This window comes from Pagrus major, chromosome 13 (genome assembly GCF_040436345.1).
Source record: "Pagrus major chromosome 13, Pma_NU_1.0".
In the NCBI taxonomy this organism is placed as follows: Eukaryota; Metazoa; Chordata; class Actinopteri; order Spariformes; family Sparidae; genus Pagrus; species Pagrus major.
The window spans coordinates 9196438-9215273 of record NC_133227.1 but is presented as its reverse complement, the minus strand read 5'-3'; the positions used below and the strand labels follow the sequence as shown (position 1 = coordinate 9215273).

The 18836-nt window shown below is 40.9% G+C and overlaps 1 protein-coding gene across 1 annotated transcript; it reads right to left on the bottom strand.

The window, feature by feature from the left end:
• Nucleotides 1–303: 303 nt before the first annotated feature.
• trim3b (tripartite motif containing 3b) lies at nt 304–18614 on the bottom strand. The gene is made up of 16 exons (XM_073479961.1): nt 18562–18614; nt 13354–13529; nt 10244–10373; nt 9571–9681; nt 9310–9461; nt 8158–8338; nt 7814–7915; nt 7531–7629; nt 6333–6485; nt 5711–6089; nt 5006–5109; nt 4716–4883; nt 4416–4584; nt 3007–3077; nt 2731–2871; nt 304–2499 (listed from the first exon to the last, which is right to left on the bottom strand). Exons 2-16 carry the CDS (start codon nt 13497–13499, stop codon nt 2347–2349), a joined length of 2259 nt encoding a protein of 752 aa, XP_073336062.1. The 5' UTR covers nt 13500–13529; nt 18562–18614; the 3' UTR covers nt 304–2346.
• Between the last annotated feature and the right edge of the window lie 222 nt (nt 18615–18836).

Here is an 18836-nt window from a genome sequence, read left to right as displayed (position 1 = left end):
TTACTACTACCAAAGATATAAGTCGAAATGGCTGCTCATGTTTGAGTGTTTTGTAGTAAAGGATATATAAAGAAAATTACATGTTTTAACAAACTGACCATGTTTGCAGCTAATTTGACAGTTTTTCAAATAGCCACTAGAGAGCAGGAGCGTTTCACAAAGAAAAAAGGCTTGACAGGATGGGACTCAGAATAGCTAATCTACTTTAAAAGGCAGTTGAATATTAAGATTCCCATCTCGACAGAAAAAAAGGAATGCATTAATTAAAGTCTTGTTATACAAAAAAGATAATTTGCACAACAGTTCATTGTGTCATTCTTTAATATTTACAATCATACCTTTGCCATGATTACATAAATGATTAATTCTTGTAACACTGGCCTCTGGTAGTATACAGTAGGCTTCACAAGATGGTTGATGTGGTGTTTCATTTATATGTGCTTCCTTTATTTCACACGGATATGAGTTGGTCAGTTACAGGTGAGAGACAGACATAAAAAACAAAAATACTAACACAGTGTTCAATTTAAAAAGAGTGAGAAAGTCAAATCTGTCATTATTAGAGAGAGTTTTCCAATGAAATGGGAAATGCCGATGGAAATAGAGAACGAATTACAGATCAATCAGACAGTTTATTCATAAAACACAGGTGAAAAACTTGCTGTCACTGCATGTTCGCTGGTGTTGTGTTCGTCTATGCAGAAAACCTTCAAAGCGCTGAACTTACCAACATATGAATACAAAACTCCATGATAAAGGTGCTTCTCAGCTACAACAAGAATATGATTGTAATATACAGTACACTTTTTTGATTATGTTCAATGATAACTATACACAGAGGCATATATTACTCTTGCAAACTATATAACTCTTATAATATTTGTATTTTGTGCAATGTTCAACATCAACTTACAACAATACGTTTTGGCAGAAGGAGAAGTTACTGATGTGAGCTGTGGGAGGAGGCGAACGAGAGAACGGCTGTCAGTGCTACGAGTTACAAGGCCTATGTACAACGATGTTTGGCAAAGAGGAGACAGTTCAAATGCACCAATTAGAAAAATAATTTGTAGAACAAATTATGTAGAAAATAAAATAAAAAATAAATTAAGTCCTTTGAAAAAATAAAACACAGCAAATAATGTGTATACAACTTTGCTCCATTGATGTCATTCAGCTGGCTACTACTTGGCATGACCCTCCACTATATTAACATGTTCCAGTGTTGAAATCCTTGATTCGTTAAGTGCTGGAATAAGTAGGCTATATAGTGGAATAACATGGACACCGAATCCATATATACACCTAAATATGCATATGTACAAGTACATAAGGTTGTAGATATGAATACACAAAAGTGCAAGAACCAGTGGGGTTAGATATAAGAAGTTTGTTTCTGGTTGGAAAGAAAGAAGATAAAGACGAGCTGGAAGGGACCGAACTTAATGTTAAAGAGCTGGTTCAAAAACTGTCCACTAACTGTTGTGCTTCTTGACGCTTGTCTTTGGGTACCAACACAAAAAAACTTGCATATCACTGATGTTATGATTCAAAAGAGAAAAAGAAAAGAGATCCTGTCAGACTGATAAGGTGCAGAATGAGAATAACAACACATTCCTGTCTGCATTGTGTTTACTGATGAGAAATTGAAGGCAGTGACAGCGGGGTCATTTTTAATTTTTTTGGAGCACACACAGACATGCGACAGTGTTCAAGGAAAGGCCTGAGCATTGTTCAATCACAAAGCATCATCATTCTGTGTCTCGCTTTGTTTGCTGGTTGCTGGGAGTGTTGCCCATCTGTGTTGCCACTCAAAAAATTGCTATCACCAACTTTAGACTGGCAGGCTATCTACTGTTGAGGCCCCACTTGTAAAAAATAGAGCTGAAACGTCTTGTTCCAAGTTTGGTTAAAAACTTAAGGTATTGAGGGTTTGAGGTGGCCAGAACATGAGTGACCCAATAAGGAAATACCTAATGTTAATAACATGATTTTTTACTCCTTAGTTGCTTAAGTTTAATTTATTTTGAAGCTTAATTTCACCAGGATAGTCTTCTAGAATGAATGTGACTTCCTGCAGTAATTTTTGGGATACCTAGCTTATTTTATCTATAAAAAAATTTAAATTACACTTAAAATGTTGGAGTTGGGGTTTTTTATGTTTCTCAAATTTATTGGTCACAAGCTCTGAATGTTACATTTTCAAAAGTATATACAGACTAAATTGATTTGTGGAACCTGGGGCCACTGTAAAGTGTGCTGGCACACTGCAGCTCTATATCCAAAAGCAATATGTGATGTTAATTTGTCTAAGCAGGAGTTGTGTTGGTGATGTCTTCCCTCAGCCTACTGCAGATATCTGTAAACCTTAAAGCAGTGGTTGCCGGAGTCGGCAACAGCCACATGTCCATCTGAGGTGAGGGCGAGGCCCTGGGGGCCGTACAGTGGGTCTGCTGACGTGTTGATGTAGGATAAGAAGGAGCCTGTGCTGTCAAACACCTGGAATAGGAAAAAACACAAAGGTTCATGTTCATGTTGCATTTTTAGAATACAAAAATATGACATTATCAGTCATCAAACTGGTATCGGCCACTTCCCATAGTTTTATGTAACTTTTTCTTTGGGACCTAAATATGACTTCACTGTTGATAAAAACCAAGCTGCATTGAGGAAAAATAACTTGAGCCGTAAAAAGTTGACAGCAGGCAGGCTGGGTAAAGCCTGTCTCACCTGTATTCTGCTGTTGCCCCAGTCAGCTACAATGATGTTTCCGTTGGCGTCCACAGCCACACCAGTGGGAGCATTGAACTGGCCGTTGCCTTCCCCATGAGAGCCGAACTTGAACAAGAACTCTCCATCCGCGCTGTACACCTAGGACAGGAAGTCAGTGAAAACATTTTGTCAACATGTCGTTGCGTACTTTGATCCAAACAATACAGAAAATGTACATACTGTATATCTTTATGAAGGAATACAACATTAGTACATTAGCGGAGCATCTCTTACCTTCACAGAGTGATTGTGAAAATCGGTCACAATAATTTCATTCTTGTTGTTCACTGCAACAAAGTGCGGACCTAGATGAGGAGAAAAGAAGGTTATTGTGGAAAAAGAAACACATTCCTGTAGTTTGCACCATTCCCTTTACTGTTAGTAGACCGTAAACACAGATTACAACAAGTGGTGCCTAAAGCTGTGATTACAAAACCTTGTTTAATCAGATGGTTAGCTGTTCTGTTTTGCCTGGAGTACTTTGACGGCACTCTATTCATGCATTAGATGCTTTAACTTGAGTTGTTTCCCCATTTCTTCAGAATGTCAGAACACTACTAAAATCCCCAACAGCACATCTTGTTGTCCCAGATATAGACGTTTACAATAAATGAATCATGGGTAGCTATTTGGGTGAATAGAAATCTTATTGGCTGAGCTCTAATAATACTGATTGTCTCAGTTAGTTTCATGGCACTGAAGTCGGAGCAGTGGAAATCATTCACACTGATCTTTTCAATCACCATTTACACAAAAAAACACAACGCACAATGTGACAAAATGTTGAGTATTGTAATAGCAGGTGATTATTACAACATGTCTGTACTTGAATATCTGTGATTATTATTGTACAGGCACAGCGTGATCCAACAGTTTGGGTTGTCAGGAGGTCAGACACATAATCAGGGAGTCGGGTTAGACAGAGGGCACCGCACTGTGGGATTAAGGTTGCAGCAAGGCCACACTTAGTACTTACTGAAAACTGAGCCAGATTTATTAAAGTTTGGGCCAAGTTTTTCTGGATTGAAAAAAACAGGAGGAAGAAACAGAAAGAAAGAAAAATAGGTAGTCAGAGATAAAGGATAAGCATAGAAGAAAATAGAGTAGGTCGGTCAGCACAGGCGCAGTGTGTGGGGGAGGAAGCAGGGGGCGCTGTATCGCCTGGTTTTGCGTCCAAGGAAATGTTTACAGGCTTATACTTTTTAACAGAATGTAGCATGTGATGTAATGTGTTGATATAAAGACAAGAGAAACACACACACAGTTCGTCATTGGGCTTAATGTCACTGCCTTATACCCATTTTCAGGCCTGGTGTGCAGAGATATTCATATATAACCACATATTGAGTGTTAAGAGTTATTTGTGTTATGTATTTATGTGGACAGTTTTGGAGAGGAAGACATCTGTTGAATGAGAATGAACCTGGTTGAGATATTGAAATACAAGAATAATAAAAAAAAATCCAAAATAATATATATGATGTTTTGTGTTATGAAATATTATGCAAGATATGGGAAATGTTATGAGGAAGCCTGGTAGACACTGCTGCCTCACTCACAGGTAAAGTCAGTTGAGAGAGAGGTCATTGTGAGCTCCCTGTTAACAAGTGGTCTGTTGTTTCATATTCAGGCCCTGTGCTCACCTGCAAACTGTCTATCAGACGTCCCCCTGCCTCCAAACTTAGTCACCAACTTCCCATTGGACTGAAAGATGAAGACGCAGCAGGCCTTGTTGTCCACAGTGATAATGTGTCCATTTTTATCCACAGCCACACCCTTAGGACCCATGAGCCGGCCCGCACCAATCTTATTCTGCGAGGGAGGAAGACAAAGGCAAAGAATGACAAGAAAGACTTTTTAAACAAGCGTACAGCATGTCCTTTTTATATATTTTCTTTCAGGAGCAGTAAGATGTTTTTACTTTAGAAAACTTGACATCACACCTTAAACTTCCCATCAGAGGAGAAGATGCTGACCCATCGATTGTCATAGTCGGCCACCACGATGTCACCATTCATGTCCACAGTGACGCCCGTCGGTCTCTGCAGCTGCCCCGGAGACCGACCTCTGACCCCAAAGCGCATCTTGAACTGGCCATCATTGGAGAATACCTGTAACCAGTTCCATCAGAGAGCCCCTTGTGAGTGCAATTCATCCAGAACTACAGCAGTATTCTCCTAATCTATGTGATTGTACTCGGCTGCACTTAAATGCCTCTTTGTGTGCGTCTCACCTGTATGCACTGGTTGTTACTGTCGGCCACCACCACTCTGCCGTTACTGGAGGCTGAGATTCCCTGCAGATTTGTGAACTCCCCTTTTTCTCTGCCACGAGTACCTGACGAATAAATAGTAACACAGTCAGTGAAAGTGCCATTTGATATTTTCACCTTTGTCTCAGTGTGTAATACTTGTACTTAAAGGCTCATACTAGTGGTTAGGGACTTAAAATACTTGCACTGATACACAATAACATAAGACTTCAAAAGGCAAATAAACTCATGTTTGGGTTCATGAACTTGCAAAGACCTGACAGACCTGCTTGAGGAAGGTAATCCTCCAAATTAAGAACGTCGCTTTACCTTAATTTATTTATAGTCTGTGGAAGTAGGCAGCTACTAGATTCTCCCTGTTAGACATCCATATTTGTTTTCAGCCTTTTATCTATTTGCATACTGTAGGTTGTGAATAGTGTTTTCTATGGAAGTCAACTTCTTCATCAGGTCACAGCAGGCTGATTTTCATTCTGTGTTCTACTGGCATGACATGAAAACAGTAGATGCCTAAAGGAGAAGATGTCAATCTAAAAGTTTAATTAAAAAAGCATGTAAAACAACCAGTAGGCTTGCTTTATGGAGGACATGTTGTGCTTTTCCCACTATGACATAGGTCTACATTATATTTGGACTTTTTTCTCCTGAACGAGGCATTTTTCTTACCCACTCTGTAGATGAGCTCATCCTCGATGGGGTTCTCCTTCTTCTTGGTGGTGCTGTACATGCTGGAAGGCCGCCGCACTGCTTTCTGCCGTATGTGGCCTCCTGTCCCGCTGGGAGACTTCACCCTCCTCTTCACGTCGTCTGGAGATTGCGGCACATCTGAGGGCTTGACCGCCCGCAGCCGGAAGGGGCTGCCGCGTATCGGCTGGCCGTACAGCAACAGAGCGAAAGAGTACTCTCCCTCAGAGCGTACTGTGTAGCCCACCTCATATGTGCCGTTCTTATTGTCCGCTATCTCTGTCTCTGCAGCCCGACTCCCGTCTGCAGAGGTTATCTCAGCTTTTAAAATAGCATTTCCTGTCCGCACCAGCTCCCCATCCTGCAGAGAGGTCATTGATTCAATTCCAGACCAAATGAAGACAATAAAAACAACAATACACATTGTTGTAGCCTCTACAGACACATCACAAGCTGCTAACACATTTGTTTTTGATAGTAATAATCCTTTTTAATTGCCTTGGCGACCACCTTAAAACAACTGACTTCTTGAAATAGAGCAACATGATGAAAATACCATGAACTTTGAACTGAAATATGCAGCTAAATAATTTTAAGACGGTACTTTGTCTTTTGTCGTCACGGTGATGGTGTGGTGCTGTCCAGTCGCTGCGTGGCGGAGGCCCTCTCCCGTGGCGACCGAGGTGTGAGCCACAGCTGCTGTGGTGAGGAGAACACCCAGGTTCTGGATGGAGCGTCGCAGACCTTCAGTCTCCACCTGGAGCAAACAACACACACACTATATGTCAGTTTCCGTTGCCCACTGGGACAAAACTGTAGCTGATGAAGAAAATCAAGCATCTATCAAGCTAAGGACTGCAAACCAGAGTTAAAAGGAGAGAGAATATTGCAAGTACCAGAGCAATGAAATAGGGTAATAACATATTTTTTAACCTGGGCCCTTTGTCTAAATATTTGGGAGTGTAGATAACTCGTGTTTTGGAATTGGTCCAGGAGATGCCTCGGCCTGCATTGGCAAAACAGGCTGCGAAGTACCTCGAGTGCAACTTTAACTATCGGAGTAAGTCCACTAGAAGTTTCATTTCTGCCACCAAAAAGCTGAGATTGTTCTTCTAAATGTCTGACCCAGTGGTTCTCACACTTTGACACATCAAGGACCCCAAAACTGACACAAATTAGACCAGGGACCCCATTTGATGAGATTTTGTCTGGGTTAAGATTTCTGCTTTTGATAACTACTGGTCTCACTGATCAAGGAAACTCCCATGTTGTGAGGTAAAATTACAGTTTTTATCAAAGGAGTTTTTAACAGAGTGATATAATGACTGTTTCTGTATAAACAAAAAGGACCTTACATTTCAAGTAAAAAGTCTGTCTCTGTAGGGATCCTTTCAATAATGTTGTAAGACCACAATCCAAGCATGTTTGTGGCAGAGACACTTACTTTGATGGCGCAATTACCTTCAATGATTACTTAGGAGTTTTAGCCATTGTTGCCACAACATGGGCTACTGGAAGATCTACTGCACCAATTCCACCACATTTTGGACCTTGTTAACTGTATGTGTCATTTAGATCCTAAAATATTTAAAAATAGGGCCCTGGTTTAAAAATACCGGAAGAACCCTTTAAGGTGTCATTATGAGGTTCTTTTGGAAAAATAACGTATAAATTGCTTTAATCTCTTATAACGATTGGACCCCAGCTTAAGTGACAGCTGGCCCACATTTTTTAAAGAACAAACTTCATCTTGAGATTATAAGTCACAAATAATTTCTATCAGAATAAACAACAGTAGTTACCTGACAGTCCAGGTGTGCATTCTGATGTGGTCTTTCTGGGAAGTCATGTCTGGCCAGCGCCGTTACCCGCTCACTCATCTGCTTCTGAACAAGCAGCACCTGCACTTGCAAGAGACACGTATTGTTCGGTGTAAGCCATTCTCTTACAGTATCAAAACATTCAGTTCATTTGCAAGATGAGCTCACATCCTGCTTCACAACTGGAGCACTTTCAATAGCTGACTCCCACATGTGTTGTAACCTGTTTGTTAGCGTGCTGTTACAAATTAGTCTGCCAGCCCACCTCAGTTGCACTCCCGTGGCTGAGAGCCTGCTCTGTAAAGCTGCAACTGCTCTGGATATGTTCCTTCCCCTGGAGGAGAGATGAGAGCTGAGCCTGCAGGACCTGCACTCAGGTAAGTGGAAAGATAAGGGAAAGAAGGGACACAAAAGAGCAAGAGAGGAAGGGCGGAGAAGTCAAAACCATTAAGGTCGGCAGGCTGAAGTGTGTTGACAGGAATGTGAGACATGCGGCAGGTCATGTTCCACTACCTGTTTGTAAAAAGGTCTGTGCGTGCAAAGATGCAAGCGCACCTGACACAGTGAGTGCATGTTCTTTGTATGCGAATGTGTGAAAACGCAACTAGCCTTCTGTTTAGTGCTGCAGATGTTCTCCAGGTCTGTAATGAGGGCCGTCTTGCGCTGATGCAGCGCCCGTTCCAGCTCTTCAAACGTACTGGTAATCTCCACGACCGCCTCGCTCTTCCTCTCATTCAGCTGGCGAGAGATCTCACTCACCAGCTCGATGGCTGCTGTTAGCTGAGGGAGCCTGCAAGAGGACACAATGTGAAACTTCTTTCAAAAATGTTTTAAAAAACACAACACAAAGAAATGAATATTTAAGGAGACCTATTGTGCTTTTTAGTTTTTTCTTTTCCTTCAGTGTTTTATAAAGGTTCTTGTGCATATAAAAAGTCTTGAAAGTTAAAAGTCTGCAATTACAGATTATGGATTAAGATAAAACTTTACAAATTCCTAAAACACCCAGCAGATTAACTGCATATGTAGTTACTATAAACCAGCTTCAACATTAAAGGGTCACTATGTAGTTATGGAGAAGAAATTCAAACTCAGAATTTTAATATTTTATATTAATGAGGTAATAATACAAACTCATAAATATGTTTTTTTTTTCTTCATAACTGAATAAACAATCTGTTCTCAGAGGAAAATAAGGTCCCCAGAACACTGTTTGAAGCTAGAAAGGTGGCAGGGTCCACCACATATAAACAAAGTAAAATAGGATGACATTGTGTTGTCCTTAAGGTCAGTTTGTTTATTCAGTCATGGAGGAAGAGAGTTTGTTTATTTAGTTTGTTTAGGCATAAAGAACTTTCAATGAAGATCTTTCTCTTCAGATTAAAATTTCTTCCCCAAAACTACATAGAAAAATGAACACATTAATGTATCAGTAAATATAATCCAATAATATAACATACGTTAATCAGAAACAATCTATTCTGCACAATGAGTTCTTCTTCTTTTTGTACTGGAAGCACACTTTGACACTTATATTTTTATACTTTTACATAAGTAAAATATTAAAAACATGACTTTTAGTTGTAACAGAGTATTTCAACACTGGTGCTATTGCTCTTGTACGTAAGCACAAGATCGGAGCACTTCCTCCACCCCTGGTCTTTGATGGCCGATGCCAAATCTAGGCCAAATGTTGAAGCTTTTGAACACCTGATGTGAAGCAAATATTCTGAAAGCTTCATCAAAGTACCAAGCCCCCACCTGCTGCGTATGGCATCCAGCTGTGTCTTCAGCACAGCCTTGTGCTGTTCGACGACGTCCCGCAGAGGCACAGTCACATGCTCCCGGTGTTCACCCTCCGTGCAGTCCAGACACATGGCTGTCTCACACGACTCGCAGTAGAACTCCATCACCTGCAGAGGGAGACAAAAATGCTCGTTCACTCTTGCTGGGCTTTGCAGGTATCAGTTTCTTTTACATTTATTATTGCTTAAAAACAAAAGAGGTAGGTAAACTTCTCACCTTTCCCTCGTGGTTTGGGCAGCAGAGGGGCTTCCCTGCAGCTGCAGCGCTGACTGACTCCAGGACGCTGCAGGCCTCTGGCCGCGAGCACTCCGGATCTCGTTGAAGGACCTGGTGAAAAACATTTAAAACTTTTTTAATGAGCAAGTTTCAATAAACATTTCCTTTTATGTCTTATTTCTGAAAGTGGACGGCTGAATGGTGATGGAACCAAGGGAGAGTGAGGTTGGGGACTTTACAGTAACAATATATGTAATATTAATATTAATAACAATATTAACCTTTATGCCCCATAAATACTTTTCTCTTTGTCTGAATTTCCTTGTAGTCTGCTGTTGCGTTCATGACAAGAACAAACATCCTTGTTGTACTTTTATCTACCCCAGTTCTAACCTTAATCATCAGCCCTACATGCCTGACAGAAACCACATAACCTTCAATTTAAGCCTCTTGAAGAATAAAGGACTGTCCACAATTACCTCATTCTGCAAACATGTCCTCCCTCTGTTCTACACCAGGAAACATTCACAGACTCTCCCTCTTGAGTTCTGTCAGTAATTGTTTTAAACAATCTTTGCTTCCTTGTTTGGTTTTATCTGCATTCTGTCTTTTATTCCACGCAATTGGTGTCTGACTAGAGTTAAAAAAAAACAACACAGATCAAGAGTCACACCTCCATGAGATTAGTGATGAAGAAGTTGTTCTGCAGAGCACAGACTCCTTTCTCCGGCAGGATGGACGTCTGCCGACACACTGGGCACGAGAGCGTCAGAGACTCCGGGGGAATGTAGTTCTGGAGACAACTGGAAGGAGGAGAGCAGGAATTAGTGTATAAAATCTTCCTGAGTCACATCCAGTTTACCAATGAAGTGGAGATAGAAGGAGAGGGAGACACTTGAGGGAGAGAGCTGTCACCTTATCACTATAATTGAGAGGCAGTGCCTAAATAGTGCTCCTGTCACAACAAATACGGGGAAAGTGTGAATCAGTCAATACACAGGACCCACAGACTCAGGAGAAAACACAAGTTTTCTCTTTCAGTAAGTGAATCTCTGGCTAAATAGTCCGCCTAACAGAGACCCAAAGAGACAGAAGACTTTAGGTAGAATATGTTTGTGTGCTGCCTATTTGTTTATGCTTGAGGAGGTCTGACTCATCCTGGCAGCAGTCGATCCCACCGGCCCCTACAGAATGAGGATACACTGCAGGTTCAATTGCCCCTCAGGAGGCAATCTATTTAACATGAGACACCCCCAAGCCACAACCAAACCCGCAGTCAGCAAAAGTTCAGCTGCAATATGCAGATTACACCGCACTCCTGGCCTTCAGCCCGGCTGCCATCCAGCACGTGATGCGCTGACGTTCTGTTATCACTATATTGGTTGTTAATGCCACAAGAAACCTGAGGTCAGTGTCGGGGATAAGCCTCTGTTGTCGTTGTACACAAGGATGTCTGGCAGCTGCTCGGGCTGCACGCTAACACCGTTCTGTTTAATTTATGGCACCACACAGGCCGGCAACAACCAAGCCTCGGTAAACTGCAGTCGTGAGCTTTTGAGAACAACGGAGGGCTTTGACAAAAGTCTCTGTCTACCTACCGCTGTGTCAACACCACTGAAGCGCTCTGAGGCCTGGATAAATTACTGTTGCTTTGTCTGACGCACAACCAGCTGGGGAGCACAGGCTCAAACAGTTACTGTATGTGGTGAAAAGGGCGCCGGTGGGGCCACAGCTAATGATTATTTTCATTGTCGTGCGAGTTATCTCTTCATTTGCGACTGCTTGAATACGTTGTCACAGCTTTTATGTGAAACCATAATTTTATTTTGTGGGGTGCCAGCCTGGGGACAAAAGTTGTTGAGTCACACACATAAAAAGTCAACGCAAAAGATGTATGCCATAAATGCAAACCGTCTTGTTCGTAACCTTAAAGGTGTAATATGTAAGAATTTTAGTTGACAACATAAAAAAAATAACTAACAGAATTTGAAGAAATAACAGTTTGATTTTATAACCTCTATGTATTGTTGCAGAGATACCTGAAGCTAGCATGCTAACGTGCCAGCCCCTGCTCGTCACAATGACTGCCCTCTCAAGTTGGAACAACAACCCGGAAAACTTTAGAAACTTTATATCAAAGTCATGTATTGTGTAGTCATTGTATAGTTTCCTTTGCTCTTCCTTGTCACTCATTTGTATAAGAATGAAAACCATCATCGCAACTGCTTTTTAAAGATTTCAAATGGTATTAACGCAAGAAAAGACACTGCTTTTCCGATAAAACAAACTATATTGAAAATGCGTAATAAGAGTTCATATCTCCATTACAGACACAACATACTTAAGTGTTCTTTGAAAAAGACAAAAAGTCTCTAGTTTATAGTTTATTACTAGTTTTCTAGTTTATTATATAAGACTTTCCCGATTTGAAGGAAACAGAAAACTTAACGTTGTTGAGCTTGATTTATAAAATGTTTGGAAATAGTAAAACAATGGACATCACATTTTTCTAGAATTTCTTTATTTGTCCAATAACAGTAAATAAATATATATATATATATATATATATATATATATATATTTTGTTTATACATATATGTATATATATATATATATATATATATATATATATATTTTTTTTTTTTTTCTTCACAATGATATAAAACAGGAGGATTCATTTGTTCTTGATTTGTCAATTACCTTAATCCTTCTATGGGCACAAGTCGTAACATGCCTCTATTGTAGGAAGATGTCATTTGTTTTGGCATGATTTTAAAAAGTAGCATAACCCACAGCAAACCCATGATCCTGATCTCTTAATAGTGCACACGCAATTAGGATATCAAGAAGCAGCTGTACTGTAAGTTTGCGTGCCCAATGACAGATAATTACAGGAAGAGGACAGGGGGAGCAAAATTAAAAGAGACACAATACCACCAAACAGACCAGGCCCAGCATGGGTTAGCCAGCTCAGACCTAAAACCCCCTAAAACTACATCAACCCATGCGGTATTAAAACATCTGTCTGGCAACATCATGTATAGCTCCAGACAAAAATCTGTTCACCTCAGCAGGGCTCCACATCACATGCCATCCAGTTAAACCGGGGATTAAACTTGCCCTCCGGTGGGCAAAATGCCCCTCACACTGCATGGAAAAAGGATTTATTGCATTCTCTGTGTGGCTATTCCATAAATATTTGTTTGATCGCAGGTTTAGAAGTAAACCAGTCTGTAACATAATCCCAGTGCCTCCCAACATACCTCCATCGTCATTCTCCATCCTCCCACCCTGACCTATAACAAGCTTTCCAAAAGCCTCCTCTGCTCGGCACAGAAAGGCCCCACTAAGAATCGCCTGAGGGGGAGTCATCTTTCTGAGGAACTGTAGATTGAGTCATTGTGATTGTGTCTCCCAACAATGAGCCTTTTCTCAGACTGCAGTCCCTGATGCTGAGGAATGCACTCATCCACAGGAGCCAGTAAGGAGAAGTGCTCTGAGCTGTTTAATTGAGGGAAGGGATTTGCAATAGATGAGGTTCCTCTATTAGGAGACATGTAAATATGACAAGAATTCTTCAGTAATAGGACAGGAGGATCAGTACTGGTGGGGAAAGAGCTATGTTAACAAAATGTGTTGTCCCACCTTGTTTGCGGGGGCCAGGCTACATAGCAGATGGCGTGCGGAGACTTGGGTTTAAGTCAGGTTTGGCTTGAGGGGAGCGTTAGGTAATTAGGACTTTTGCCAGTTGTCACTGTAGTTGACAGCACAAATGTTAGTTACCTTTCGCAGAAGGTGTGCAGACAGGGCAGGACCTTGGGATTGCAGTAGTGATCCAGACAGATGCTGCAGACCAGAAACTGCTTGTCTATCTGACGCACCACAGGGCTGGTGCTCCCAGCCTCGTGCTTCGCCATGGCAGAGGACATTTAAAGCCACGGACAATGACAGCGGTAGACCTGCAGAGAGACAAAGAAAAAAGCATTGAATGTTTGCCTGTGTTTTGTCTATAAAAGCTTTTGTTGAGAGTGTCACTTTCAGGACCATTAATGCTCAGCAAACTTTCGACAGGAGGTACCAGGAACCGAAGTTAACAAAGCTGTTTAATTCCTTGATTAGCACAAAAAACGCGTCCATTGTTATTTCTGGGTTAATGCCGAACAAAAGCCAGCTGAAAGAGAACTGTGTGAAACAGAAGCATGCAACAGTCCTGAGTGTACAGCCAGCAGCAGATGTAGACAAACCAGTACGGCCTTGTGCCTGGCTTTTAATTAACATCTCAGCTGATGCCAAAGCAGAAAAATAAAAGACAATCCACAATAAAGCATTCAAACAGGCTTTAGTGACCTCATAGGTACACAAAAACATTCTAAAAATATACACTCCTCAAACTTTACATGCACACACACATACTTCTATACTTTTGAGGACCCTCATTACCATAAAGCATTCATTTGCCCTTAACCTTAAACATCACAACCAAACGCTTCCAACCATAACCATTACCATAACCATTACCATAACCATTACCATAACCTAAACCAAGTCTTGACCTTCAAACAGCCCTTTGAAGTTGTGACGACAGGTCAAGATGTCCTCACTCTGCAGGTTAGAAAACTTGTTTCAGTCCTCACTATGCAGCAAGTATACACACAGAGACATGTGACTAAAATCAGAATGTGCTGAGTAGAGTCTATGTTTCCTTCTATTTGTGTTTGTCACTCTGTTTATATTTACAAGTCACTGGTGAGGTGTCAGAACTGCTAAACTTTGTTTTGGTTCATACTGTAATCTACCACCAGAGCAAACTGTCTACAGTAGGGCTTCACAATTTACCCAAACAATTGCTAAGGGCAATATTGTAACTGCAGGAGTTGCATTTCTTTTGATAAAGGTAGAATGTGTCCCCAACATACCATTATAAATGAAGCAATGTGGTGCTACAGAGTTGCCTGGGCCTACAAATCGTCTTCTCCAGACCCACGTTATGGTCAAGTTATCAAGTTAACTTTATCAAGTTATAAAGTGGTTTAAAGTGCAAGTTATATTCCTGCTTTTTATTTGAGTGGTTGAAAACTCTTTTGCTTAAATTCAGAGAAGAGATCATATTGCCTTTAAACACAGATTATGTAACGCTGTGATCCTACCCTCTCACTGAAGTTACATAGTGCGATAGGGTGACACTATTCACCCTGTTACAAGACACTGTACCATCAACATGATTTTGATGTTGTAAAGTAAAAAGGTTACATAATGTTGCTTTAAGTGTTACAAAATATGCAAAACTGGTTTAAGCTACATCTAGAATACATATTTACATTTTAAATAAGACGCTGAATAAATGCCAATACATACATGTCAGTGACAAGTGAACTAGTACCAACAAACTGTGAGTTTACCAGAACTGAGAAGACCCAAAGCATTACATAACCTCAACCATTATGGAAATACAGCTTGCAAGGTATGGATATTCTGCCTAGCAACACAAACCAATGCTGTTTCCAGTGTGGCCCACTTTCACATTAATTAGTGCCAGCCCAAACACATGTGGTGTAATAATTACAGTGGTATGTAAAAAAGATGCTACTACAGCATCTTCTCATTGCTACAGTATGCGCTGAATGTGTAAATGAAGTGGGAAGATGTGGTGTTAAATGTGGAAAAACAAAATCAACACAGTGACTTTTTAAAATAAAAAAGTGACAATTGGCTGTGACAACATGTATTTGTTACACCTCACTTGCCCTACGGCTTAAAATCGTCACCTTTGTTTAATACCCTGAGTGCCATTTTTATCTCTGGTTGCTAACTGGCTTCAGCGATGTAGTTTCTCAGTGGGTCAGCACTTGTATTATTCATGTATCAGACGCAGACATGCACTCACATGCTCATACAAATTGCAGGGATGAGCGAATAGCAGTATGTGTCTCAAACAAACATGGCTGGGCTTAAGATATACAGTAGTTATGAACATTACACAATCAATGAGAGGGACACACTCACACACACTCGAGCACAAAAAACAGGCACTGGTAATCATCATCCTCCATCCCCCCCTCCCGTCTGCACATCTGTCACTGCAGGATCTAATACATGCAGCACTCAATCCCCTATGTCCCATCTCCGCTCATGTCCTATTGTCAGTTGTTGCCCACTGTGCACACACGCTCACACACGCTCTCTCTCTCTCACACACACACACACATAGAGGATCCAATGACATACAATCTCTAGACTGGGAGGGTACAGGTCACTTCTCAATCTGTCAGCCATGAGAACGACCAACATGTCACATTCACTCTGTGTTTAGGGTCAGGCAGGTTGTCTGGTGGAAATGATTACCGGTAAGTAGCTTATGTTTTGTTTAAATCTAAATGTGCATTGTTCTCTAAAAACCCTGTGCTTAGAAACTGGCACTTCAAGAGTATCCAGTTGTCTCTGATGAAAAGAAGCTTGAATGTCTGTCAATAGAGCGTGGAACTGAAGAGGGATCAACCACAGGATGTGTGTGTACCTCAGTACAGTTCTCACAGTTCTCTGTCATTTTCTCTCTGTACTAGAACACACTGATACTAATATCATCTGGAATGACGTCTGTCTAAATTTAGAAGTGTATTAGTGGGAAGGCCAGGAGGCAATGACAGTGAAACTAAAATAAGACCAGGGGTTTTAGGACTGTGCCTGGGTCCATTTGTTTACTGTTGGTTATGTTTTAAAACACATTTTATTGAGTGAATCACAGTAAGAATCTGGAGCCCAATAAATCCCAAAGAAGAAATCTTTCTCTAAACATTGGATGGAAAAAAAGGTCTAAGCCCATCTATTCGGAGTAGATTGCAGCTATTAGTCGATTCATTGATTGAAAGAAATTGAATAACCAACTATTTCGATAATTGTCTCAGTCATTTTTCAAGCAAAAATCAAGCGTCTTAAAGGGGTTCTGTGGAACTTCTGTGTTGTGCTGGAAGCCAGTTGTTTCTACATGTTAGCAGACTCCATTTCTAAGCTAACGTTAGCTACTGTTGCTGTCTGCTAGCAGAGCGGTGAGAGGCATTCGAGTGAATAAAGTCACATCCTCACCGAAAATCCGACCCGAGTCCTTTACGAAGAAATCCACAGTCCAGCAGCATCAAACAACTTAAACAAATCATCCACAGGCTTATATAGGAAACTGAGAGAGACAGGCAAGGTCTAATTTTTCACGTCACATTACAATCCACTCACTACATGGTGATTACTACATGGTAAATTGATACAAAATGTTGCATAGAGCCCCTTTAAATGCATGACTTTGCCGCTTTTCTTCGTTATTTATGATAGTAAATGAAGAGTCTTTGGGTTTTGGACTTTTTGGTTTGACAAAAGAAACAATTTGAAGATGTCAATTTGGTCTCTGGAAAATTGCAATGAGAATTTTTCACAATTTTTGGACATTTTATAGAGCAGGTCAGCACAATATGGTAAAAAAAAATCAGATTGCAATTATTATAATTGCTATATGATTGGCGATCAGTTGGAATGATAAAATTTGCATCACAATTTAGATTTTTGCTGAAAAAATCATGATGATGTGACATTTGTTGGGATCTGTACCAAACAAACATGATGTTTCATTACATTTGGAGCGCAACATTTGTACACCAGTGCATCTCACTACAGTACTTCATTAAAATTAGAGCTCGACCGACCGGGAATAAAAATTTCAATATTGATATATCTGCCAATATACACACGTATTTTGCAGTGATCCCTCAAATGTGGTTATCAAACACTTGTGACAAAAATATATAATGGAGGCAGGATATTTTACAGTTTAACAATAAACGTTACTGTCTAAAATGACAACTCAAACAATAAACTTAAAATGTAATAATTACTCCACAGTCTCAGGATGAACAGTAAAAACTTCTCAAACATTTCCTTTGACGCATGACAGTCCTTTAACAAAGCACTTGTCTTTTTCTCTTGTCTGTTTCCGCTTTACTATCAAGTTGAGGGAAACCTAAAACGCATACGTGCTTCAACAACAGACACACGTGACAGTCATGCATGTATGCACATGAGTGGCAGGGTGCTCGTGTTCATGTTTACAGTTACGTGCATTCAACAGACAGTGTTTTGAAATGGTCCCAACTTCATTCATGCCCACTTCAACTCCTAAGTAGGCCACGATTCTAAGTGTCGACGCTCTAAAGTAACCATGACCAGTTAACTTGACAGGCAAAAGAAAAAAAAAGTGAGTGAGGACGTGCAGATTTTGAATTTGGGGCCCTGCAGTTAAAGGCAGCAGGGTGGGATAAAACCAAGCCCAGGCAGGACTGCGGGAAGCTTCCAAAAATGATTCATGAGAGGACACATCCTGCAGAGCTGTCAGCTTAAACCATCAAAATGAAATGTGTTATAATTCTCAGACCATTATATGTGCAGAAGTAACAGCGTTTATGTTTCCGGTGACCTTAGTCTGAATAATTCCCCAAACTCTCAGGATTACAGTGTTTGCATGTGTATCTAATTGTTTGTGAGTGTGTGTGTGTGCAGCATGTTTGTGTGTGACAACACCCGTGGAGTTAATGCACAATGAGTCTATTCACTGCTGGCTTTACTGAGCACAAAGTAACAGTTTTCTTTGTCTAATTCAGCGCTGGAACCTCGGCTGTTGCTTTACTGTATAACAGGATCCTCGCAGCTCATGTGTATCTCTTATAACACACACATGGGGGGAGAAAAGGGAGTAGGCAAGACGGGAAATTAAATGTCCTCTTAGCGGTTCAACAGGAGGGCAGGTAAAAAGGGAAAGAGAGACACTTAAACAGCTCTTCTATTCTCTGCTCACTGTCATACACCTGTACGGCAACAAAGAAAATGTGCTGACAGCTTGGACAAACGTACAAACTCACACACTCCTTTCCGGTAACAGCTGAGCTCACACTGAAAGTCAAACATGAACAGATGCAGGACAAGACACAGAGAGTTGACTGAAAGACTACCTACTGTCAGAAATGTGGAGTAGACCAGTCTAGAAGGCTCCATGGCAGCATTAAAGAATCAGCACACACCCTGACTCACACATGCACGCCCACTTCCCCCCTCGGCCCTGCTGACCACTCTTCCTTTTCCCCTTTCCTTCTCTCGCTTTTCCCTTTTCCACACGCTGAAAAAGGCCAAACAGTGATGACAGCAGAGGGCGGGACTGCACATTTAAAGTCCCTCCTACTGTCTCTGCTGTTTACTAGCATGAGCTGACTGCGTACCCTCCTACTGCCGCG